The sequence below is a fragment of the Sorghum bicolor genome, chromosome 5, assembly GCF_000003195.3.
Source record: "Sorghum bicolor cultivar BTx623 chromosome 5, Sorghum_bicolor_NCBIv3, whole genome shotgun sequence".
Classification (NCBI taxonomy): Eukaryota; Viridiplantae; Streptophyta; class Magnoliopsida; order Poales; family Poaceae; genus Sorghum; species Sorghum bicolor.
The window spans coordinates 3,244,849-3,271,197 of record NC_012874.2 but is presented as its reverse complement, the minus strand read 5'-3'; the positions used below and the strand labels follow the sequence as shown (position 1 = coordinate 3,271,197).

The window sequence follows — 26,349 nt, the reverse complement described above, 5'->3', positions numbered from 1 at the left end:
TCAATGGCTAATAAAACACCTACACCAAAACTGATGGCCACGATCGGAAGTGGGAAGCCAAGCTTCTCACCCGGCCTTCCCACCCCCGCTCACTCACACGCCGCACGCGCGGCATGCAGAGTTCGAACCCTGTCTCAGATTATATTTGTCCGGCAAAAAAATAAAAACGCCTCCTCTCAGACTCACGGTCTTACTCTGTAGGTCTCCGAGAAAAATAAAATAAAATGATTTCTTCTCTCCATCGCGAGCCTCTCTTCTTCCCATCGCCCTCCTCTATCTCTCTCCCATCCAGATCTGCGTCAATGTCACGAGTGGATTCGCGCCGTTGGACATGGCAGCTGCATCAACGACGGCACGGTTAGGCCTTGGTACATCGAGCGTCTGCAACACCCCCAGTCCGCTTGTGCTCCACTGCGGCCGCCGCGAGGTGCACGATGCATTCGTGGTGGTAGGGGCCACTGGGGATGAGGGCGCGACCACTTGGGTGTTTGACGTCCACAAGGTCATCTTCTTCTTCCGCTCCCTCATGGCTGCAAATGTCAGGCGCAAAGATTTCACCTTTGATTTTGCCGGAGACGAGGATGACAATCAGTTCCTGCCGCTTGAGATCCATGACCACGTGACCTCCTGCTCACCGACATCCTAGCTCCGCCGGCGCAGCACAACTGCTAGCCCACCTCATGCGCGGATGCCCGGCGGTGCCATGCTGCGAGATGCTCGGCAAGACTTGCGTCAGCAAGCCACGACGCACAAACCCTAGACATTGCTGGTAGGCCTCGGCAGCTTCGATGCCGACCGTCAGTACGGCAGGAATGCGCTCCTTGAAGGTGACAAATCCATCTAATTATGATGCATTTGGTCGCAATCCCATCTAATGAGTAATGAGCTTAGGGTCTTATTTTTTGCTTTATCAATTGCATAAATGCAAGCAGGGAATTCCAGCGGCATTTATTCTGCTCTATATAGTTTGGATGATTCCCCATATAAGAACTTGATGTTGAGTATTCCAGCGGCATTTATTCTGCTCTATATAGTTTGGGTGATTCCCCATATAATAACTTGATGTTGACTGTTCCTATTTTGCAACACAGATATTTGTGCATCACCGCAATTACAAGCTGGTTTCAAAATTTGTTGGTAAGCCTGCAGCTACTTTTTTTTTGGCATAGTCCATGACAAACTGTGCTACCATTCCTGCTCTGATAGGGAAGGTTCATCGTGAAGATATAATTATTCTATTTCTATTTCACCAGGTCCTGCACAGTTGGAAATGATATTGAGATAGCAGATTGTAGTAGGCCAGCTTCATGCCCACAGGCCATGGGAAAAAGATAGTTATTTTTCTTCATATTTGAAGGCATGCATTTTTTTGCCACAAATTTGTTATTCTTTCTTCAGTTGCTTAACAGACATAGTGAATTTGTACTTTAGTAGCTTAAAATCTGCCCGAATTTAACCTATTTGCTTCGGACTTGCTAACTTAATGGATTTCAGATTAGAGGTACTTTGGGCAAAATATGGTATGCGAGTAGTCCCTGTCATCAAATGGCAAAGGAACCTTTATCAAGGTTGGTCATCTGGTTTATGTTCTGCAATCACTCTCTTCTCAAGCTTCAGTCAATCAGACATGTTAATTGTTTACATAAATTTAAAACTATCTTGTGATCTGAAAATATTTCATGACATCTTGTCTTTCAATATGCGTTGCTTTCCATTTTCTATGCTAAATATATTATATTTTTTGACTGATTAAACATGCATCATCTTTTTTTCAGACTGATTAAACATCAAACTGAAAAGTATTCCTTGCATTACTGTTGCATGCATTTTCGCACAGAGATAGGAAAAGGCGCAGCTGGAGATGAAGGCAATAGGCATTCCCAATCTAGCGATCGTGAGTGACGTGCGTATAGTCTTTAAGTCATGATTCTGTTTCTTTTTATTTTTCCAATTTAGCTTGATTCATTTTGTGGATTAAGTTATTGGTACTATGTGCATCCATTGATTCAGTAACTAAAATAAGATGGGCATCAACAGTTAGATTCTGTGAGGTCTAAATTCTTTTGGCAAGGTGCAAATGACAAATTTAAGTAATCACATGATGAAATGGAAGAATATGACCCTAGCAAAGGATTATGGGGCACCCGGGGTGATGATTAATATTAGGGTTATGAATGAAGCTCTTTTAGGCAAATGGGTTTGGAGGCTTTTAAAAGCTAGAGAAGAAGATCATTGTTTCATTTTGTTCAAAAACAAGTATTTCAAGAACAAATCCTTTACCCAAGCTGATGGTAGATATAGCTTGAAATTTTAATTTGGAAGGGGATCTTCAAATCTAGAGAATATGTGAAATGGGGTTGACTGCAAAGGTTTGTAGTGGAACTAATGTGCTCTTCTGGGAAGAGGTTTGGGTGTTAGCTGTTCCACTAAGGTTAGAGTTTCCTACTCTGTTTAATCTCTATAAAAAACAAGGTCTGGTAAGTGATTTTTGGGTAGGGGATGGATGGAGGATTGAATGGGAAAGACTTATGGATCTGTTAGACAAGGCTACTATCTCGGAGGGGGATGATTCCTTCTCCAAGATCTCGGAAAAATCTGGAGATTTGGAAAATGAAGATCACAGCTTTTTTGGTTGTACCATGGCTAGATCAATCTTGCTTCCAGGAGAACCGGGGGGGGGGGGGGGGGCAGAGTCCCATACAATTTACAAGATTTCTTTGATGAATGGTTGCCTCTGAACTGTAACAGTATCATGTCAAGTTTTTTTTTGTTTTGCTATGGTTTTATGGTCTATATAGAATGCCAGAAATAAAATGGGGATAGAGAAGAGGTTTCCGAGATCATAGAACGAAGTCTTTCATAAAACTTTTTCATTTTTTACAGAAATGGAAAGTGCTGCTAAGAAGAGGGGATGTAAAGTACCTAGAAGACATGATTACTATCATGAAGCAGTGGCTGGAGATGTTCTGGAGCGAACCAACAAAATGGAAATTGAAGGCGTGCTTTACTGAAGCATATATATCTTTAGCTTGTGTGTCATTTGAGGCGTTTCTTGATGGTTTGCTGTAGCTTCAGAGTCTCTCACGATGGAAGTTTGCTGAAGACCTGTTTCACTTTTTTTAGGCGCCACTTCATAAATTGGGATCGCCGGTCTTTACTTTCAGTTTCTCCTATTTTCTTTTTCCTGTTCTTTTGCTTTAACCAATTGTTCCCACTCTGAGCTTTCTATAAATGTTGGATCTTTCCTCAGTCAAAAAAAATATGGGCATTATGCAGAGATGTGTCGATTTATAAAATTGTAAGCTCTTTTGTTAGATATATAATGATGCATCTTGTATAATTTTTCTTCGTTTTCTTGATCCAACATTTGGTTGTCACGTGCTTGTATTCAGCATTCAACTAACTGAATCAATCAAGCAGGGAACAAACTTTCTTTGATTTATGTGGATTATGCATGATGGCTAGAGGGGTATTATAGTGTTTACTACAGATCAATTTAGTCAAATTAATGAGGTTAGTATATATATATATATTCAGTTTATATGTGGTTGTATGGTAATTAGTGGAATTACAGTGTAATCATTCATGAGGAAAAATATTGGAATGTAATTAGCGAGTACTGGTTTGCGAGATCTTTCGGTGGTTCTAATTTGCATGTCTGGAATTTTCCGTAGCGTTAGCACGGGCACGCTACTAGTAATATAATAGTTGGCTGGATATAAAGCTCAATATAACACAACACATCTATCTGATCTATTTCTTTTTGCACTACTTAGCATTGATATTTTCAACACTTTCTTAAACAGGACCAAAGTAACCAAGAAACTTAAACCATGTCAAGATTTAATTCAAGTTTTCATTCCATTTAAATAGTGATGACAAAAAACTACACCTCACTTGCAAGATATGAAGTTGCAGTTATCTTGTAGTATGAACATAACCTCAAATGTCATATATGAACGTATAATAATGCACATCTGTTTCACAAAGTTTTCTTCTTATTATTTTTCTTATAAGAGAGGACCACTTTAAAAGAAAACAAAAACCGCTTTACAAGAACACAAACTCCCCTTCAAATTGACCATTGTCTCAAAGAATAAGAAATATTCAAATCAAGAATAACTCTTCCCATACATATAAGCAAAATAAAGGAAATTTTACCAAAAAAAAAAATCCATATGCTCCCCTTAACCAATAAAATCAAGAGAGACATGATGATATACATGACCATGACACCATATATACGGATAAATGCACTTTGTTTCTGCCAAACCCAACTTGCACTTGAACTCTCTTTTTCCAAAAAAAAAAAACTTACACTTGTACTTACATATATTTTAGACATACAGAAAAAGTTAAAAGAAAGGGGAAAAAAAATCTGTACATAGATCAAGAACCTACTCAAGAAATGTTCCAACAAACTAGGAATGGATCAAAGGTAGGTAAACAACTAAAGTGCGCGAAGCACCTAAGTCATGTTTAGTTGTTAGAAGTTTTACAAAATGCATGGCTACTGTAATACTTTTATTTGTATTTGACGATTATTATCTAATTATAAACTAATTAGGCTCCAAAGATTCGTCAGCCCCCACTCGACAATCCTGTCGTCGATTCATGCCCTGAACGAATTGTTGGAGCTGTCCATGGACCTGAGATCCTTGTACGTCACCGGCACCAGCTCGTGCTCCATCCCCGCTCGCCTCCGCTCCCTCCTCTCCCGAATCTGGTACCCGATGCAAACTCCGGCCATGGCCAGGCCGACCAGGACCAGCGACAGCGCTGCCGTCACTGCGGCGACGTCCGGCGACATACCCGTCGTCGTCGACGCCGGCGGCGACTTCCTGACCTTGAAGTAGCCCACCTTCCGGTCGTCGGCCTCGTACACCAGCGTCTCCACGGGGAAGTCGATGAGGTAGCAGTACCCGCTGGCGCCGCTGTGCAGCGCGGCCCAGCAGCTGCAGTTGGCCGCGCACGCCGCCTCGCACTCTGCCGCCGTCCTGTTCGTCTCGAACGGCAGCTCCTCCTTGTACGCCACCGACACCCGCTTCCGCCGCACCACCTCGAATCCCAGCTGCTGTCCGCTGCCGGCGCACAGGTCGGCGGTCTCCTCGGCGTGGCACGACGGCGCGGCGGCCCTCGTGCTGTTGTCGAGGAGGCACTGGCACTCGGCCTTCCCGGGGACGCACAGGCCGTACGCGCCGCACGGCGTCGGCAGCTCGCACCGCTCCGAGATGGCCCTGTAGTCCGACGTCCACGCCTTGGAGCCGCTGGCCCAGTAGTACGCTCGGAGGTTGCCGTCGTCGTCCAGCGTCATCCGCCGGAACACGCCGGTGAGGTTCTGCACGAACGTGTCGAACGAGAGCACGTCTACCCTCTCGTCACCGCGCCCGCCGTCGAGGTACAGGCCGAAGAACCCGCGGGCGTCGAGGCGGCCGTACACCGGCGGCTCCGTGGCGTTCTCCGGGTTGGCCATCAGCGCCGTGTGCCGCCAGTACGTCGGCGTCATCTTCGTGCGGCCGCCGCCGTAGAACTCCATGTGCAGCGCCATGTACGTCTTCCCGAGCCGCAGCGCGAAGCGGCGGTTCGCGGAGACGAGCGGCGGCGAGGAGCCCGTGAAGTTCTGGCCCAGGACCAGCGTGTCGGACGGGTGGTCGAAGCTCTCCCACTCCGGCACCGTCCTCTCGTACCGCCGCACGACGAGGTTGGACGACTCGAGCAGCACCACGACGTCGCCGACGGCGTCGACCGTCCGCCACAGCACGTCGTCGTTGTCGTCGTGGTCGGTGAGGAGGACCAGGCTGCCGTCGTCGAACGTGAGCGTGGCCGGGCGCGACCAGTTCCCGAGGCGGGCCGGCGTGGCGCGCCAGACGGGGAAGGAGGACGGGAGGTGGACCACGGCGAGGTCCAGCGACGCCGCGCCGACGCGGAGGAAGCCGAACGCGAAGGCGCCGCTGGCCGCGTACAGCACCGGCTCGAACGGCACCGGCGCGCCCGCCGCGTGTGCCGCGGTGAAGCCGTTGGACAGCTGCGTCGTGAGCTCTTCTCCCTCGGTGGCGCCGTTGACCAGGAGCACCGCTGATGTGACGCAGAGCACGGCGATGGCAGCGGCGGCGGCGATCGCCGGATCGTCGCCCTTGCCTCGCCTCATTGTAGTGCAGAACAAAGGACGTGATGGAGAAGGTCAACTGTGAGCACGTAGGCAATGGATCCCTGCACGTCCAATTTCAATATAAAAGGATTCAGATGCTTGAATGATGAGCAAAAACTTTGCAATGTCTGCAAGTTGCAACTACTGGCAACAAAGTGCGTAGTGGTGGTATGATTATGATCTGGCAAAAGGTCAACTAACAGTTTCCTTGCAAAAGTCAATTGACTGTTTTTCTTCTAATTAACTTCTAAGTACTATTTTTTTTTCTTGAATCCTGAAGTAGTATTGTTATCTTTGTGGATCTCTGAGGATTTGTGCTGGTTTCTGACTTTTGAGAGAAGCGGCAATTGTTAAGGATTTTCAGGTGTCACAATCCTTGAGTTCGTGTGAGCTGATAAGATATGATGTTACCCCAACAGCTCTGCGCAGTAGTTGTTGAGCGGAGCTCTTTAGTCTCAGGCTGACGGGCCATGTTACAGGCTGGGACTACCTTTAGTCCCGGGGACCAAAACTGCCGAGACTATTGACGATTTTGGCAGTCGTCTAAAGGCCTCTTGTAGTGTCAGCCTGTCCCATTTTGGCTTCTGAGAAGGATAATGCTATTATGGCGTGCTTATCTATTTCTCAGTCGAAATCTGTATACCGACCAACTTGAACAGTCGAATAATAATAATAAGAAGAAGAAGCTGACCGTCTCATTACAGAACCACTTTTTTTGAGTGGAAATTACAGAGCCACTTATTAGGTCGGACACACACTCGGGCTCAGGCGCTCAGCCCACAAACGAGCCCACACAGTCAGCCACTATGTTTTTTTTACTGGCACCCTCTGTTTTTTTAACCTCCCACCGTTTCTTCCACCCGCGTTGGGGCTAGCCTTGATAAGCAACCTCAACTAGAAATAATGACCGTTTCTACAGACAGTACGTTACTTAAGATGCCCACGCGGTCCCAACGCTAAAAACTCCATATAGTTTCTATACCTATTAATATCTATGGACACTACTGAGGTCATGATCCCAACAAATAGTTTCTATAGAATAATTTTTTATCCAATCATATACATTCTCTACCAATCACATTCCTTCATATTTTAGTTTTCATGTAGACATGGTTTCTAACTTAAATCTGATTTCTATGATTTTTGCTCTCTTTTTAATAACTATCTTACCACATCAGCAAAACACTTAATTAAAAGTGCAATTAATATCCATAGAAACTATAATGGTTTCTGTATTGGGAATGCTCTAATAATTTTTAAATGATAGGGATGCATATGATTGAGTCCGAGAGCATTAATAGATGAATAGGCTGAGTGAATTCGCATATAATATTTCATCTTCTTCTATACTATAATTCATCCAACATAATTATGTTTGGTCCACCCAAAAAAACACCCCCGCTCAGGGCCTCAATTATTGTGTATCTATACTATAATTCACCCAACATAATTATATTTGGTCCACCAAAAAAACACCCTCGCTGAGAGCCTCAACCATTGTGTACCTATACTATAATTCACCAAACATAATTATATTTGGTCCAAAAAAAAACACCCCCGCTGAGGGCCTCAACATTGTATATCTATACTATAATTCACCCAACAGAATTATATTTGGTCCACCAAAAAAAAACACTTCCGCTAAGGGCCTCAGTCATTGTGTACTCAGAAAAACGCACATAGAATATTGTCTTCATCAAAATCGACGTCTTAAAACAAACCATGTTGAGGGTGGTGTTGATCCAACCGTCGGTGCTGCGGCTCATGCCGAGGGCAGCGTTTATCTAGCCGTCGGCCTGGTGACTCGTGCCCTCGTTGATGCAGGAGCAGAAACTGCCTCATCGCCGGGGTAGTGGTCGACTGATCCGTAGCATCTCCACTCCTAGCATTGCGACATGCATGCCGATCTGGTGGGGGAGCGGGGATCTGACACGACAAATCTCCTATTTTAGGTCAGTCGCTACGAAGATGCTATGCAGTGTCTCAAAGTTTTGTTTCAGGGTCCAGCTCTTTAGACCCGTTGCTGGTGTTGGTGTCTCACCTCCGTCTACCCGTTGTAACATGTGGTTACTTTCCTCTTAATGAAAAACGGGCTAATCACCCGATTGCGAAAAAAAGATGCTATGCAGGATGGATAGCACACATTCTGGTGATAAACCATGCAACAACAATTAGAGCCTTGTTTACTTTCACCCAAAAACCCAAAATTTTTTAAAATTTTCCGTCACATCGAATCTTTATACGTATGCCTGAAGTATTAAATATAAACAAAAATAAAAACTAATTGTACAGTTTGATCGAAATTGACGAGACAAATTTTTTGAGCCTCGTTAGTCCACACAAACAAACGAAAGTGCTATATTGTCGCGAAATTTATTGCTTCAGGAACTAAACAAGGCCTAGCCTGATACAACTGAGCAGCGGTGACGTTTAGTAATATAGCGATGTACGTACAATTAATCTACTAATAAGAAAATATCATATGGCCATTGCTTTATAGCTTCCGCCATCGATGGTGCATTGGTGCTGCCTCAGGGATTCGTATAAAAGATAATAACAGTTGTTATTGTATTTTTGAAAAGAAGGGAGTATTCTTTTACCTCTGTTAGGTTAATATTAATAGTAAGGAAAGCTCCAAATAGCTTCTTTTGCCATATATGTGTTTGTTAAATCTTCTAGCAAAGCGAAAGTGATGACTGTTGATTAACAATCGCTCTCAATGGTGTTTGGTGTGGCGTGCGCTAATAATCAGAATGAAATAGTTCTCTATTTTTTTTTCATACGATCACAATTCACATCAATGGTACGTACGACGTGTTCCTTTCTGAAACAATTGAAATTTTGCAGACAATTTACATCGATACAAACAACAAGGGTGGCATCAACCGTAGTACGATGGAAGAAAAAGATTAGACATACGGTGCCTTATCAAGGCTATAAACATAAGTCAAACCGGCACATCTACGTCATGGCCATCTTCTGGCTTCTGCACTGAAGGCAGTAGTCACCATCTCCTAAGGCCTTGTTTAGTTCCAAAAAATTTTGCAAAATCGACACTGTAGCACTTTCGTTTGTATTTGACAAATATTGTCCAATCATGGACTAACTAGGCTCAAAAGATTCATCTCGTCAATTTCGACCAAACTGTGCAATTAGTTTTTATTTTCGTCTATATTTAATACTCAATGCATGCGTCTAAAGATTCGATGTGATGGGAATCTGAAAAATTTTGCAAAATTTTTTTGAAATAAACAAGGACCAACTTTGTTGTCTGACATCGATGATCTTGCTCGGAGATTTACAGACGCGAGTTCGCTTGGCGGGCCCGTCTGCTTCTCGTCGTCGCTGCTCGCCTGGTCCTATCTTGGAATCCTCCGGTGGCGCCAGCAGCAAGGCTGCTAACAGCATGCGGTGCCACGCCCTTGCCCTCGCCGTCGCCGTCGCTGGGCAGCGCGTGGCGGCAGCAGGGGCACCGGAGGCTGAGCGCCAGCCACTCGATGAGGCACCCCTCGTGGAACCGGTGCGCGCAAGGCATCACGGCAAGGTCGTCGCCGTCCTGGAACACCTCGAGGCAGATGGCGCACGCCGCCTGCGCCGCCGCCGTCGCCGCAGCTTGTTGCTCGTCGGTCGTCGACTTGTCGCCGGTGCCACGCCGGCGCCGGCGCCGGCGCCTCTTGGCGTGTCCCGACACGGCATCGTCGTCGTCGCCGTGCTTCTGCCGCTTGAGCCCGGCGGCAGGCACATTGATAGCTTCGACTGCGGCTACTACGGTGGTGTAGCCGCCGCCGCCGCGGCGCTTGGGCAAAAATGTGGTTACGGTGCGGTGGTAGCCGCCGGCGGGCGAAATTGTGGTTACGGTGCGGGTGTGGCCGCCGTTGGGTAAAGGTGTGATCCTCCATTCAACACCTGGACCTGGCAGCAGATCCGACGACATATCGAAGTCGAGGAGAGGAGGTGGTAGCGAAATAATGTGTGCCTTGTACAACGTCTGATTTGATGTTTAGGATCGATTTGCATACGTATATTTATAGGCCTGGCCTGGCCTCTTATTAATTAATTATTAGTCTGGGTGAAAGTTCGGATTAGATTCGGCTTCGGGCGGACGACTCTGTTTGTATTTACTACTCGGACTTGGAGTCCATATACTGTAGTACCAAATTACACTGCAGCCACTTGTAAACTTTTACTTGCGTATTGTTGTTGCAGCATTGGAGTTCAGCTCTATCGATCTATTATTGCAAAGACAAAATCACAAAATAGAGCTCTTGAAAGTACGTTGCTCCGTCTTGTATTTACCCCTCTCTCTATATATACTCTCGTACCTAGTAAATCAATTTTCTAGAGTTATCTTATGCTAAGTTCACGTGCCCATATCCTTACCAAACACGAGTACATAGATGCAGAGAGAAGGGGCACACCTGCCAAAACGAAGGTATAGCTTTCTAGACATGTCTATTTTTTTTAAAAAAAATAATTGCAAAATTAGATGAAATTTTCTCATTCGTATTGCTTGTGCTATGATTCAGATGTGAAGACAACTTTGAAACATCCAAGACAACTTTAAACTAAAACTCACACATAATGTGTTTATTATCTTAGTATTTGGCTAAAAAAACATCACTTTACTTTTCAAGGTTTGGAAATTACAACGTTAATCAGAGAAAATAAAATAAAAGCACCACTCTACATATGTTGCATAGATAAATTACTCAGAGCATCCCCAACCGTTTTGCATAATTGGTTTAGCAAATGAGGGAGTTTGCCAAGTCTCAAAAAAATATGGCAAAGGTGAAAAGAGGCAATCTCCAATGGTTTGGCATTAATCACTTCGCGCCAATTTCTCAATGCCAAGTGTGAACAGGTTTGGCATATATGCCAATCCTTCCTCTCTTTTTGCCAAGTTAACAAAATTGCAAAGTCTAAATGCCAAACCGTTGGATAAGTGTTTTTAAGACTTTTTTGCAAATACATGAATGCAAAGCTTATTTGCAAAACGGTTGGAGATGCTCTCACAAGTGCAAATTACACAAAATTTACCCAAAAGTACCATTATACTTCTACATTTAGTACCTACACATTCTATTATTACAGAATAATTACCGGCCATTGTCGCTACATAAAAGTTAATAAACAAAATGGTTATATTATATCTATTTTTCTATAATGTTTACCTACATAATTATAAAAAAATTCATTGCACCCCACCCCAATGCATTCAAGACTTTAACACCTAATATATATTTTATATCAATTTTTAAGTAGAAAATTAAACATTGTCCAATATGAGAGTTTTAACGAAAAAATATAGCATCTTCATGCTAACCTCGGAACAAAATGAGATCCAAAAGTTGAAAATTCAAATTATATTTTGGTCTCTACAATTTTGGAACGCGAAATATGGTTAAGATGAGAGTTTGAATGAAAATAACAAACATAGGAAAAGATCCGACAAAAGAGAAAAAGCCAATATATTCTATTCATTTATTGAAAATACACCACTTCAGTAGTTGAGTACCAAAGTTTTGACATGTGTTACATTATATCTAAAGTCTGAAATCATAATAATGAGAAAGCATATACTCCAGTTGCAAAATATAGGCCGGTATTTTAGTTTTGTCGTCCTAAGTCAAATATCTCTAACTTTGGTCAATTCTACATAAACACGCAACGTGTATAGTCTATAGTATCAAATTATTAGTTTCTCCAAATCCACGCATACGAAATTTGTCTCAATAGTGTGTTTATTTGTTAAGGAAATGTTAACATATATTTTATTCACGTAAACTTCGTAGAAATTTGAACTAGGAACACAACTAAAACGAGCTCTTTTTTTTGCGAGAACTAAAAGGAGCTCTTGTGAACAAAGATTACAACGAACTAAATCCTTCCCCTGCGCTGAGAGCATCTCCAGCAATAATACCTAAAACAGACTACCTAAATATCTATTTAGGTACCCACCTATTTTTATACTATCTAAATTTTGCTTCTAACTCCAGCAGTACTACCTAAATCATGGCTACCAATTTCATGGCTACCAATTTCAGTTTAACAGCCAATGACATATGGAGCCCACATATCATCTCTTTCCTTATTTCTGTTGCCATCGATGAACTCGGACAGTAGCGTGGAAGGGATGGGGCACCGACAGAGCAAAGCAGTAGCGCAGCGCGTGAGGGGATGGGATTCAACGGGGCGCCGATGAGAACGTCAGATGGGGCGACACTGCCTCCTGTTCATCGGCCGGTTAGAGCGCCATCTCTTCCTCCGGCTGAGGATTGACTGCCACCATGGAGAGAGAGGAAGAAAGGAGTGGTGCTAGGGAGGAGTACCGCCGGGGAGGGCCGCCCGCCGGCTGGAAGATTGACTGCCACCATGGAGAGAGAGGAAGAAAGGAGTGCTGCTGGGGAGGAGCACCGCCGGGGAGGGCCGCCGCTCGGGGAGGGCGCGACGTAGGTGCGGGTGAGAGAGATGAAGGGATAGATAGGTAGGCACTTTTGTTGGCCCAACAGATCTAGGTAGTAGGAGGGAAAATTTGTTGGGCCAACAAATTTAGGTAGCCTAATAGGTAGCCTGTTGGAATACAATCTTTGGCCTCTACTACCTAAATATAGTATATGTAGTCTGTTTAGGTAGTCTGCTAGAGATGCTAACATGCCAAATTTGATCCTCTTATGTCTTGATTGTTGTACTGTAGTAGTATTTATTATATCTATAGAGGTAACAGGTAAGTCAAGATACCTGCCCACTTGCTGTAAATATAGGATTGGTGTTATATGTCACATTATAATATTAAAGTTCAGCCTATCGGTTGAGACAAAAATATCGGAGGGGACCGATAGAAACGAAAACACGAAAATCAGTTGAAATTTTGTTTTTTTTTCAAACTTCATGTAATTTTAGCTAAAATTTGAAAAATATTAATGAAATAAGACCAAACTTAACGGGAAATATTTACCACAGGTCACCAATAGGAATGAAAATGGCTGGTTTTCAGTGAAGACCAGACGAAATCCTGAACCCTTACAATACACCGTTGACTGGGGCCTCGTTTAGTTCCTAAAATCTTTTAAGATTTTGTCATATTGAATCTTTAGATATATGTATGGAACATTAAATATAGGTAAAATAAAAAACTAATTGTACAATTTGTTTATAATTTGCGAGATGAATCTGTTGAATCTAGTTAATTAATCCATGATTGAATAATAATTGTTAAATACAAACGAAAATGCTATAGTAGCTAAAGTCAAAATTTTTCACGAACTAAACAAGGCCTTCGAGTATCCTAGCTGGAAGAAAGATAAACTTTATCTAATCCTAATACGTATATTGGTAAATGTATAGTAGCAACTGTATATACACTGCACTGGGTACACTAGTACGGATTCACATTCACGCGCAGTAGCACGCGGCGCCTGTGGACGCCGCCGCCTCCTCCTCGTCGCTCGGCGTCCGCCGCCGTGGGCAGCGCATGGCGGCAGAGCGGGCACATGTTGCTCTGCGACAGCCACTCCCTGATGCACCTGCCGTGGAACCGATGCTTGTGCGTGCACGGCATCACACGGAGCCTCTCGCCCTTCTTGTAGTCCCGCATGCAGATGACGCACATGCTGTCATTGTCAGGTCCGGCGTACCTGTGCTTCCTGAGACCTGCAATGGCCGCGGCGGAGGCCGGGACAGCCCCAAAGCCGCTGCCGTCGCCACCGTGTTCGCCGCCGGGCACCAAGGGAGGTGGTGTGGCGGTGCCGGTCTCGATGTGTGGGACGTGCAGCCCTAGAGCAACTATGTCTCGAGATATCTCGTCGCCGTCGTCGAGGTCGAGGTCGTCGTCATAGTCAGCACGGTGGCCGACGTGGTCGTCGTCCTGCTGGCGGGAGCGGTTGTGAACCATCTGGCGGCACACTTGGTCCTGCCACTGCTGCATTGGGCGGCGTTCTTCTTCGGGCTCGTCGTCGTCTAGCGGATAGAAATCGTCGTCGCCAGCAGTGTCAGAGGACTCATCTACTGCGGCAGCGCCGCCGGCGTCGGCACCGCCTGGGACGAGCTGGCCGCCGGCGGCGTCGTGTTGTATCTCGTCCAGCCGTCTACGTGCCTCTTCAAGGACCGCCAAATACGAGCGTAGCGCATCACGTTTACGCTGGATTTCCGCACTCCAGTCCATGCTCCAGGCTCCAGCAGCAGGGTACTCTGCGACACTACGCATTGCATTGTCCGACATGATGAACGCGTTATATATATATAGATATATATTTATATGATATATATTATTATCATCAGTTGTTGCCTTCGCCTGCTTGTTGGTGTGGAGCTACGATATGATTCATGGGGCTGGTGCGACGTATTTATACACAGGCATAACCGACGGACCAACCGACATCCGGACTGTCTCCGACTCCTGGTCGTATAGCGGAAAATTCGCTGCATTAGTAGTAGGCCGGCAAATGCGTGCCGACTTAGGACTCTCTGTCGGCGACCGGCTTGGCTGGTGTCGATTAGAGATTAGACGCTTCCTGTGGGCGGGCACAAATGAGTTAACAGGAGAGAAATGCAAAGTGGTATGGAGTACCGTGGCCAAACCAATAGAGTACGGGGGTTTAGGAATCATCGAACTACAGGCTTTCAGTAGAGCGTTGCGGGTCAGATGGCTTTGGTTCCAATGGTCCAACCCTGAACGCCCTTGAAATGGCATGGAACTGCCAATTGATGCAATAGACTTAGCCCTCTTCAACGCGGCTACGGTGGTCATAGTAAGGAACGGACTCAAAGCCTCCTTTTGGCATTCCAGTTGGATTGAAGGAAGGCCTCCAGCAAGCCTGTGCCCCATGTTGTTCCAGCACAGTAGGCGAAAAAATAGGACTGTAAGAGATGCAGTCTTGAATGGCAACTGGATTAGAGACATTGCACGTAACCTGAACCATGATCTCCTAAACGAATTTTTTAGACTGTGGACAGCAATTGAGATGGTCGGACTTAATCTGGAGGACACCAGCGAGGAGAATACTCGGCGAGATCGGCATATGCTATCCAGTTTGCAGGCCAAATTCTGTCCAACAACCGGGTTTTGATTTGGAAGGCTTGGGCGCCACCGAAATGCAAGTTTTTCGCCTGGCTGCTACTGCAAAATAGGCTGTGGACAGCTGCACGCTTGCAGGCACGCGGGTGGGAAAATAATTATTTTTGTGCTCTTTGTGTAAGGAACTTAGAGACGGCGCACCACCTCTTCTTTGAGTGTCCCTTCGCCATATCAGTATGGCAGCTCACGGCCTCCTGGAGTTCCTGTGGCAGCCTTGATCCGAGAGGCTGGAGACTCGATCTTGACTTGGAAGAGTCATTCAGCCAAGCTTTAGGGGACGGCGGGAAGAAAGGACACACTATGCTGATTCTGACCTTGTGGACTATCTGGAATTGGTGAAACGCTATCATCTTCAGAGAGCGCCGAACATCAGTACAAGCGGTCTTCATGGAAATCCAAGACATGACACAACAATGGTCGCTAGCGGGTTGCGTGGCTCTAAAGCCGCTTTTTGTCGTGTATAACTCTAGCGAGTAATCGACTTTGTAAAACCACCCCCCAGGCATCCTAGGCTGTGCTGGGGAGCGCACCTCACGCTTGTAAATTTGAAGTTTCTGCTCCTCTTATTTAATCAAAGCCGGCTAAAACCGGATCTTTAAAAAAAAGATTAGAGATTAGACGCGCGCGGCGTCCGCGGCTAGTCGGTTTCGGCGTCGATCGGATAGGAGCCGGGCACGGTGTTGTGGACTCCGACGGGGACCTGTGGCGGCGAGGAACGTCCTGCTCGAGGTGAACGCCGGCGGGCGGCATACATCTGATGGTGGTCGGCGCGCGGTAATAAGCGGTATGCTTCCTGGGCTCCACCGTATGTACGTGGAAGTTGAATTTAGCTACGTTTTAGTATTTGGTTAATAACTATGTCCAAAAGATTCGTCTCGTCCACTGGCTAATCCAGCTCGAGAAATGACCTCGGACGAACTTATACTATAAAATTTTGGCAAACCAATGGCAATATAAACTAATAAATTCCATAAGTTGCTTTGGCAACATAATAATTTGACCAATATTAAAGTTTTTAGCATATATTTTCCACACCAAAATTAGAGAAGTTTGTTCCTTAAATTAAGAGAAGCCATACATACTAATACTAATAGTTCTAAACTGACTTCACCAAATCATTTGATGATTCATCCTTAATCAATTTTTAAACAATTAACTATATGAAAAGGGCAAATAAAAAATGAAGATACCTGCAACCCGGCGCAGGTTCTTAGGTTCCGCAAGTTTGTGAATTAGCGAGAAAGACGACCAGAAAGTCAGAAGTCGAGAATAGCGAGAAACATGAGAAAGGCCGATCGTATTTTTATTGCACTTTGTGGGTTGTGCTTTTCTATATGGGCTGAACCACACATGATAGTCCAAGACGTCTAAGTTTGTCTTCAAAACCGGATACTCGAGGAGCCTATTTTTATTTTGCACTAATCTCTAAAATTTCCATAGAGTTCAGATCAGTTCTAAGAGGACCTAGGGCGGCCGCCCTGGCTCGCCCTAGTGGTGGATCCGCCTATGGTCTCGTCAATTCCGAGTTCTGATTAAACTGTGCAACTAGTTTTTATTTTCATCTATATTTAATACTCCATGCATACGTCTAAAGATTCGATGTGACAGAGAATCTAAAAAATTTTGTAAATTTTTTTGAACTATATACTGTTTGCGTCTCAGAATTTTAACATTGCCTCATCATGTAGCTAATAGGCTAACAGATTGTTCAAGTTACACCCAAAATCTAAAAACTTTTAAGATTCTCTAGCATATCAAATCTTACGACATAATATGCATAAAATATTAAATATAGATAAAAAATAACTAATTGTATAGTTTGCCTATAATTTACGAGACGAATCTTTTAAGCCTAGTTAGTCCATAGTTCGATAATAATTACTAAATACAAACGAAAGTGCTATAGTAGATAAATCCGAAAAGATAAAAATTGTGGTGGCACGAGATTATATTGTTTAGTCTTTAGTCCAACAAAAGGATCAGGAACACGAACAGGAAGAGGATAGTCCACATTTGTTATTACACATGAGAAGTAACATGATAATATATTATTCTTAATGTAGGATGTCAGAATCTCAAGCCTGGAGACTGGAGTTCAATTTTCTTAGTGTTGTTAATTATTAGCTGAAGAGTGAAGAGCTGAGCTAACATCATTTTAGCTAGTTAAGATAACTTGCTAGTTTGATCCAGAGCCACAGCATTGCTAGCGGTCCATGAGGTAAACAAGCCAAAGCAAAATGTGAAAGCACCATCCCTCATTCGGTGACGGTCGGGGAGGATCCACCTCCTTCTTCAGCGGGTGGTGGGGGTGGGTGATGGCTATGAGACTGGCCGGGGTAGCAGTGGATCTGCATCCTTCTTCTCTGGTGCTGGCAGGTGTTGGTGATGCTTGCGAGATAGGTGTGGTGGCGGGTGCAGAGCGTTTCCAGGTTGAGGCATGATGGTGTTTGGTTCCCTTGGTGCGTGCCAAAGTTTTTTCAAAGGCAGACTCCCAAAATGCCAAGCATTTACATGGTTTGCTTCTAATCAAAGCTAGCTATTGGAGGAAATGAGTTTTGAATTGAACCCTGGGAAATTTAAGGCCCTATTTGGATCAGTTTTAGATTTTGAAGAACCAGTTTTTGCCTCTAGTTTCTAAATTTGGATTATTAGAAAAAAACTGGTGAGGGTGTTTGGATCTCCAAATTTTTAAGAATCTAACTTCATTTATTGCTCTACTGGTCACAAAAAACTAGCAAAAGCTAGGTATCAATAGCTTCTTGTTTTTTTAGAATCTGGCAAAAATCGGTGACAAAAACTGGCCTGTTTGGATCCTACTCACTTTTCAAAAGTCAGATTCTTATAAATTGGCAAAAATTAGAGAGATCCAAATAGGGCATAATCGAGCTCTCCCAAACAGGGACAATGTCCCAGCACCTACTGGATCAATGTCCCAAAGGTGATGCAAACCATGGTAATCATTTGTCGAACTCATCTCAAAGATGAGCAGTTGCCTGTAGATTGTCGATCATCAAACCATGAACAATGGCAAACTTTTCTCATTGGATTTGAAACCCTGCCTTATTTGTAGATTGGTTGCGGGAGTAGCGTTTCCTCACGTTTTTTTGTGTGTACGATTAATTGTACCCCTCCTCGACCTGATTTGTAGCTCTAAGGTTTATGCCTTGATCACTTGAAGGGTGCTTGGCGCCCCCTTATTCTAGTATAAAGTTTGGGCAGATAGATATATAGCTATAGAGCAATATCAACATGAATTGACCGGAGTTGGTTGCTTGTAGCTATATAGAAACTTTGAAATCTCATGAATTAATACATATATCCAATTTTGTTAATTAAAAGGCTAATAATAAACGTGTGAATACCGGTCCTTCATTTGTGACTTTGGCTGTAATAAGTCAGTATATGCCTACATGTATTAGCATGATTTCACAAATATATGTATTACCAAAAAAGTCTCTATATTAATGATGAGGACCCCTTCTCTCCTATATATCTCAAATGACCAATAAATAATAGGAGGTTATTTTCCCCAAAAATGGAAACCGCTAGTTTGGGGAGCAATAGTTTATTGAAGAGAAATCATATAGGTGGTTGTGCCTGGTTTGACATCCATCCAAGCAAAGTTCCAAAACCATTTATAGTTTCTATCAACTGGCATTGCATGTATCTAGCCACAGTTGTTTCGTCAATATCCCATTACCTCGACCTCACATACACAAGAGCTCTCGTGTGTTCCCCTGGGTAACCTCTTGTAGTTACCTAACGCTTGTACCTTTCTGAACTTTCCACTTAATGAAAAACACGCTGATGCGTGGTCTCAGAAAAAAAAAGATCCAGGCCAGAATGAAAGAGATATGGGGAAAACCCCAGCATCAGGTCCTCCATACTTCTGCTCCACAAATCAAAGTGATAGCTCAGAAAATAGAGAGGAAATATTGAGTGCCAATTTTTCTGATACGAAGATTTGCCTAGGGTAAACCTAGAGATCAAAGATATGCAAGATCCGATGCTCAAGTTATTAGGTTACTGGTAGTTTGTTGTATAAAGTAATAACTCTTGATATTCGCTTAAAGTTTAGGTTGGCCTTTTTAGTTAGAAAATGCTAGATGATGTTAGTTTTGCATCAAATATTCTTTGGTTTTTTTTCCTAAAAAAAAAAACTTTGGTTTCGGCAGAGTCATGTAAGAAGGACAACACTAGCGAAAGAATGAACATGGCACTCTTTGATTCTTTGTTGTAATGATGAATTATCCATACATATATTAACAACTAATTGACCTTTTGTATACCTATATGGCACCACTACCTTGGCTTAAGCCACGAAAGAAATACTTAGACTTGCTTCCATGGCTCATGAATGATTAAAAATTGACAGTAGCTCACTTAGAAGCATGGAAGCATTTGCTAATAGCTTGGGCAGATTGCTGCGGGAGAAAACACATGGTCATATATACTATCATTGTTTGCATGTTTAAATGCAGCTGACCATGTTTTAGTGCCCTTGAAATTTATCTCCCATGTTTATGACCAAATTAAACAGATCACTAGTTTTTATGTGTGGCTAGATAGTAGTAAGTTCATGTCAGATAGCATTACTACTCTCTCTATTCTAAATTATAAGTCATTCCAAGAATATTTGAGTTTGACCAAAATTATAGAGAGAAATACTAAAATTTGTAATATAAAGTGAGTATACTATGAAAATATAACTAAGAAAGAAACTAATGATACTTAGTGGTATCATAATAGTTATTATTTTATCATATAAATTTGATCAAACTTGACATACTTTGACTCTCCAAAATTCTTAGAATGACTTATAGTTTGGAATGGAGGGAGTACCATTTAGCCAAACATAAAAAATGATCATGATCATAAATATGGGAGATAAAGTTGAACATCACTTAAACATGGTTAGGTCCATTGAAATTTGGAAACAGTTATAGTATATTGACCTTTGTCTTTTCTTCCGCTGCAATCTGCTGAAGCTATTTGTACATCTTGCCACCGTTCTAAGTCAGCTGCCGTCAATTTATAATCATTCTCGAGCCATGTGGGAAGAGCGCTAAGTCACTGCTCATGACGGGGTATAGGGATCAGGTGCCATCTAGGCACAACAGGTCAATTAATTGTTAATATTGTTAGGTTGATCTCTACCGGCCCAAGTCCAAAGACTGGGCCGGACCCTTGACCACGTTCTGATCGGGGACGTTCAGTCCTCTATGGGCTGGTGGGCCCCCGTCGCGGAGTGTATAAAGAGAGGGTGGGGGCTAGGGCACAAAAGATGAGGTTCATCGCTACAGTGCCGTGAGTTCCCCACCCTAACCCCAGACCGATCGAGAGGGTACACTGATAGCGACAGGAAGTCCGCCGCCGCCACTGCCTCGACCCCGACGCGACCACCGTCTCGACTACGTGCTGCAGTGACAACCACGAAGGTATGGATCACTGTCCCATTCTCTTTTCCTCCCCGGATCTGTGCGATTCCAAGTTGTTTATCCTAAATATAAAGTAAATACCCACTGATTTACACCTAGAACGATCCAAAGAGTCTAACAATGGTATCGGAGCCAGGTTCCTTACATCTAGTTGTGTAGATCCAGTCGGGAAAGTAAAGAATAAAGAATGAATGAAGACGAATTTCGATTCGGACAGAAACCCTAACCCTAACTGAGATCAGTCAAAGCAGATCGAGAAAGAGAATAAGAACCCTAGCCCTAACATAGATCGGGGACGGGCTGGTGCTGCCTATCTGGGGCCCGGCCATTCTGTCGTCGCCGCCAGCCTTCTCCATGGCCGGCGCGCGGATAGAAAGGGCCACGCCGCCGCCTGTGTGTTGCGTGCGCGCACCGGAACAGGGCACCGCCCCATGGCCACTCGACGGCGGCGCGTTCGGCCCTAGGGTGAGCGCGCGCACCGGCGAGGAGCCCCGTGGCGGCGCCGGTTTTCTTCTCCCTCCGAGTCGCCATGGCCGGCCGCCGAGCTTGGTGCGCCGTGGAGATGGAAGAGAGAGAAGGCAGAAAGGAATTGTGATTAGGGTTAGAGAAGAGAAAAGGAAGTGGAGGAGGTCGAAGGGGAGCCGCGCGGCGCAAGTCGCTCCGACGAGCACCGCCGCCGGCGACCTCCCACTTCGGCGGCTGCGGCTGCGATTGAGAGAAAGGGAAAGAAAGAATGAAGTTAGGGTTTCAGGGGAGGAGGCCGGCTGCCTGTTTTGTTCCCCGAAAATGAAGCTCTGCCGTTAGATCAAGATGAGCGGCCACGATCACGCGGGCCGAATCCGGCCCAGGCGGGTTCGGCATTTCCCGGCCCAGGCCCAGGTTGCGGCCTGGGACCGGGAGAGCAAGCGCGCGAGCCGCTGCTGGTCGAGGGCCGCTGCGCGCGCCTGTGCGTGTTGGGCCTGCTCGGCCGAGCGATCAGTGGGCCGAAATGGCCATTCGCACACAGGTTTTCGTTTTTTTCCTTTTTTCCAGAAGCTTTTATTTGAATGCAGTCTTGATAATTCTGCATTAGTTTTGATCCTATACTGTGTATATTTTTTGTCCAAAATAATTTCATTCAGAGAACAATAAAGTATTTAAAATGTTTCTATAAAATAGAATTAAAAGTTCATTAAAGTTTCCGCTGCGTGCTTACAGTTATTTATTTATTTTTCATTGTTAAATTCGAACCAAAGGGAGAGTTTAATTTTGAAAAATGGATAAAATCACATATTATTACAATATTGTTATTATTCTGACCAAAGTTGATTAATAGCAATATTATAATATTATTATGTTTTTTTGTCATGCATTAATTCTATTTCTGCCCAAAGGTGATGTAGAATTAGTGTAAAAGAATTAATTGTATGCCATAATTTAATTTGAAGGGCAGTTACTGTGGGGGTATAAACCCCTATACCCTTACGGCTAGACTTCGGCCAGGAGGCTTGGTCCATTACGAGACGAGTTCAAGGCTTGATCCGACAACCTGGAGTTTCGCGCAAGGAAACAAGCTGTGGAGATCAAGCAGGATTCTAGTCGGTTAGAATAGGAATTGACATCGAATTATCCATGGCAATTGTAACCGACTAGGATTAGTTTCCAGATCTGTAACCTTGCCCTCCAGACTATATAAGGAGGGGCAAGGGACCCCCCTAGGACATACGATTCTCTCAACACAAATCAATACAACCAGACGCAGGACGTAGGTATTACGCCAACTCGGCGGCCGAACCTGGATAAAAAGCTTGTCCGTGTCTTGCGTCACCATCGAGTTCGTAGTTTGCGCACCGTCTACCGATAAACTACTACCGTGGGTATACCCCAAGGTAGACTGCCGACCAGCTTTCGTCGACAGTGGCGCGCCAGGTAGGGGGTGTGCGTGCAACTTTTCCGGCGAACAAGATGGTCACGATCCCAGCTTCCGCGACCGTGCCCGAAGGCCTCACGTTCACCGTCGGCCAGATCACGTGGACGACGTGCAGCGGCGGCTTCGCGACCACGGTTTCGAAAGAGACCCAGATCCAATCTGAGATCACGCTGTCTCCGACCACGCGCACGACGGCACCAAGCACCCGACTACCGATCCCACCCTACAAGGGAAAGGCGATCGACTGCTCGGACCTTCTCCGAGCACTCGATCGCGTTGACTCCAAGCTACTCGAAGTTTCCCAACTCATAGATGGGGTTCTGCGTCGGCCCGACCAAGCTGCTCCACCGGATTTTTTCAAATCCCGCCGGCCAACTCGTGTCGCCACACACGAACGGCTGGGAACGTCTTTGACGATAACCTCAACCCCCTCAGGACGATCCGTCGAGCTCAGGAAGGAAGACTATCCTTGCGGCCTGAACAACTCGGCCTCTGTTTACTCACGGCACACCCAATCCGTTTTCAGCAAGGCGGGTTGGTCGCCGACAAGGAACAATCGTCACCACGTCAACATGGTGACAATCCGAGAAATACGGGACGGCCAGGTCTCCAGCACCAACTCAAGCACCGGCTCCGTTCCCACCGAGGTTATAAACACCGAAGACGAGGACTACGACCTGGATTTTCCTTCACACCCTCCGGGTTTCGACCGATTCCCGATATTTCCCCCCCGGCGAGGGGATATTGTGTTTAATGTCAGCGCCGACGAACCGGACGTTGATGGAGAAACAGATGACCAGAGGCAACTCCGCGAACAGCGTAACGCCGAGCGCGCCCGACGACGTGCGGACGAGCAACAACAAATGCCACCAAATAATCTCAACGATGCCTTTGACATGGTCGGGGACCAGCCAGTCTACAAAACGCCAAGCGCCAACGTGGCTGTTGCCATGGCTAACCTAGATCGGCTTCCTGATACCCCCGAATGCCAGGGAGTCCGGACCAGCATCCGAGCACACCTGATCGCCGCAATGGGACAGACAGCCACTCTGCTCAAGAGAGTCCAGGACGTCTCTTATACGGGAGCCGCCTCCGACCAGACTAATCGTAGCCGGGCCTCACCCAGCAGGCGTCACCGCAGCCGCTCCCCCGACAACCGTCGAGGGGACTCACGGCGCGACGATGGTGGTCGGGACGCCGATGGCCGCCGCCAGCAGAACCGCGCACGCGGCCAAGAAGAAGATCAACACAGGGATCTCCGCCACAACATCCCTCCCAAAGATGCCCGGGACCGCATCAACAGGCACGCCGCAGAGAGAGCAGTCCACGAAAACCTGCGCCGCATCGAGTACGATGCAACGCACGGTCCTCCGGGCCTAAGACAGTTCTCCTCACACCTCCGCCAGGTCGTGTGGCCCCGCAATTTCAAGCTCGAAAAACTTAAAAAATACGACGGCAAGGAAAATCCAGAGAACTGGATCACCCTCTATGAAATCGCCGTCCGATCAGCGGCAGGGGATGAGCACGTCATGGCCAACTACTTCCCCGTAGTCCTCGACCAGGCTGGTCATCAGTGGCTTCTCGGCTTGCCCGAGGACGCCTTCGACTCTTGGGAAGAGCTGCGCCAGGCTTTTATCGACAACTTCATCGCCACATGCGAGCAGCCTGGAAACAAGTATGACCTTGAAAGGATAAGGGACAGGAGGAACGAACCTCTGCGCGATTACATCCGACGATTCTCGGATATGCGCCTCAAAATCCCGAAGATTTCTCATGACGAGGCCATCTCAGCCTTCATCAAGGGCCTGCGATTCCACGAAGCGCTGAGGAACAAGCTGTTGCGTAAACGTCCAACAACGGTAGCAGAGCTCCTCGCCACGGCTAAAAATTACGCCGATGCCGACGACGCAGAAAAACTAATCCGAGACGATGCGAGAGGTCCCGACCAGCCTCCCCGGCGAGATGACGGTCGTGGTCGCTACGACAGCAGAAATCACCGCCGCTCCGACAACCGTGATCATCGAGAGGGTTGGGATCGGCGGCGCGACGACTTCAGAGGAAAACGCCCCCGCGACTACGACCACGAAGTAAATACGGTCAAACGTCCCAATGGACGACGGGACTACCAAGAAGACTACAACAAAACGTTGAAGGGACCATGCCAACTACACCCAAAGTCCAATCATACCATGGAAGAGTGCCGCGTCCTCAAAAGTATCTATACACGGCGGGCCGCCCAAGACGACTCCGCCAAGAAAAATAACAAGCGCGACGGGCACGACCACGAAGATGAGGATGAGGACCAAGATAGGGACCCCCGACACCAATACGTCAGCCCCACTGACGTGGTCCACTCCATTTTCGGAGGCAAGGTCTCCACTGAGTCCAAGCGAGAAAGAAAGCTGTTAAAGAGAGCCTGCCTCAACATAGACAGCACGGACGGGCTGATCGCAGATCCGAAATTTCCCACGTGGTCCCACAGGGAGATCTCGTTCAGCAGGAAGGACCAGTGGGCTGCTATCCCAGAGCCGGGTCGTTTCCCACTGATTCTTGACCCCTGCATCAACAGCATCAGATTCGAGCGCGTGCTCGTGGACGGGGGAAGCTCCATCGACATCCTCTTCCGCAACAGCCTGCCCGCCCTCAAGATATCACCGGCACAACTAAAACCTTACGACGCCCAATTCTGGGGGGTTTTGCCAGGTCAAAGTTCGGTGCCCCTCGGACAGATAACATTGCCTGTCCAATTCGGCACACCCGATCACTTCCGGACGGAGTTCATCAACTTCGTAGTCGCGGATTTCGACGGGACCTATCACGCCATACTGGGCCGCCCATCGCTGACAAAGTTCATGGCAGTCCCGCACTACTCATACCTAGTCCTTAAGATGCCCACGGAGAAGGGTGTCCTAACCGTCAGAGGCAACGTCTACACTGCGTACACCTGCGAAGAAGAAAGCTTCAAGATCACCGAGGCAATCGACCTCTCAATCCGCATGGCGGAAACAGCAAACCAAGCCGCACAGCTGCCTCCCGACCAGCTCCGATTACCTGAGCAGGAGACAGCCAGAAAGAACTCGAAATCCAAGGAGTACAAAGAAGTGCAGCTGGTCGAAGGCAACCCTGAGAAGACAGCCCTCATCGGGGCTAACCTGGATCCAAAATAGGAAGACGCGCTCGTCACGTTTCTAAGGGACAACGTGAGCGTTTTCGCATGGAAACCCGCAGACATGCCCGGTGTCCCACGAAACCTGATCGAGCACTCCTTAAATGTCTCGAAGACCGCAAGACCAATCAAGCAAAAACTGCGACGGTTCGCTCGTGACAAAAAGGAGGCTATTAGGACAGAAATAACACGGCTTCTAGCTGCCGGATTCATAAAAGAAGTGTATCACCCCGATTGGCTCGCCAATCCGGTTCTTGTACGCAAAAAGAATAATGAATGGAGAATGTGCGTTGATTACACCGATCTCAACAAACACTGTCCTAAAGATCCTTTTGGTCTTCCTCGCATCGACGAGGTGGTCGACTCAACGGCCGGATGCGAACTCCTCTCCTTTCTAGATTGCTACTCTGGTTATCACCAGATCTCGCTAAAGGAAGAAGATCAGATCAAAACATCCTTCATCACACCCTTCGGCGCATACTGCTACACTACCATGTCTTTCGGACTTAAAAACGCCGGTGCCACTTATCAAAGGGCCATCCAGCAATGCCTCCACGACGAGATTCGCGATGACCTCGTCGAGGCCTATGTGGACGACGTGGTCGTAAAAACAAG

The 26,349-nt window shown here is 46.0% G+C and overlaps 2 protein-coding genes across 2 annotated transcripts; both read right to left on the bottom strand.

Annotated features, from left to right (window-relative positions):
* LOC8069322 (PAN domain-containing protein At5g03700) lies at positions 4,290-6,186 on the bottom strand. Its single transcript, XM_002448950.2, has one exon. The coding sequence runs from the start codon at positions 6,146-6,148 to the stop codon at positions 4,613-4,615; it is 1,536 nt and encodes a 511-aa protein (XP_002448995.1). The 5' UTR covers positions 6,149-6,186; the 3' UTR covers positions 4,290-4,612.
* Positions 9,447-10,082, bottom strand: LOC110435637 (E3 ubiquitin-protein ligase ZNRF3-like). Its single transcript, XM_021461404.1, has one exon. The coding sequence runs from the start codon at positions 10,080-10,082 to the stop codon at positions 9,447-9,449; it is 636 nt and encodes a 211-aa protein (XP_021317079.1).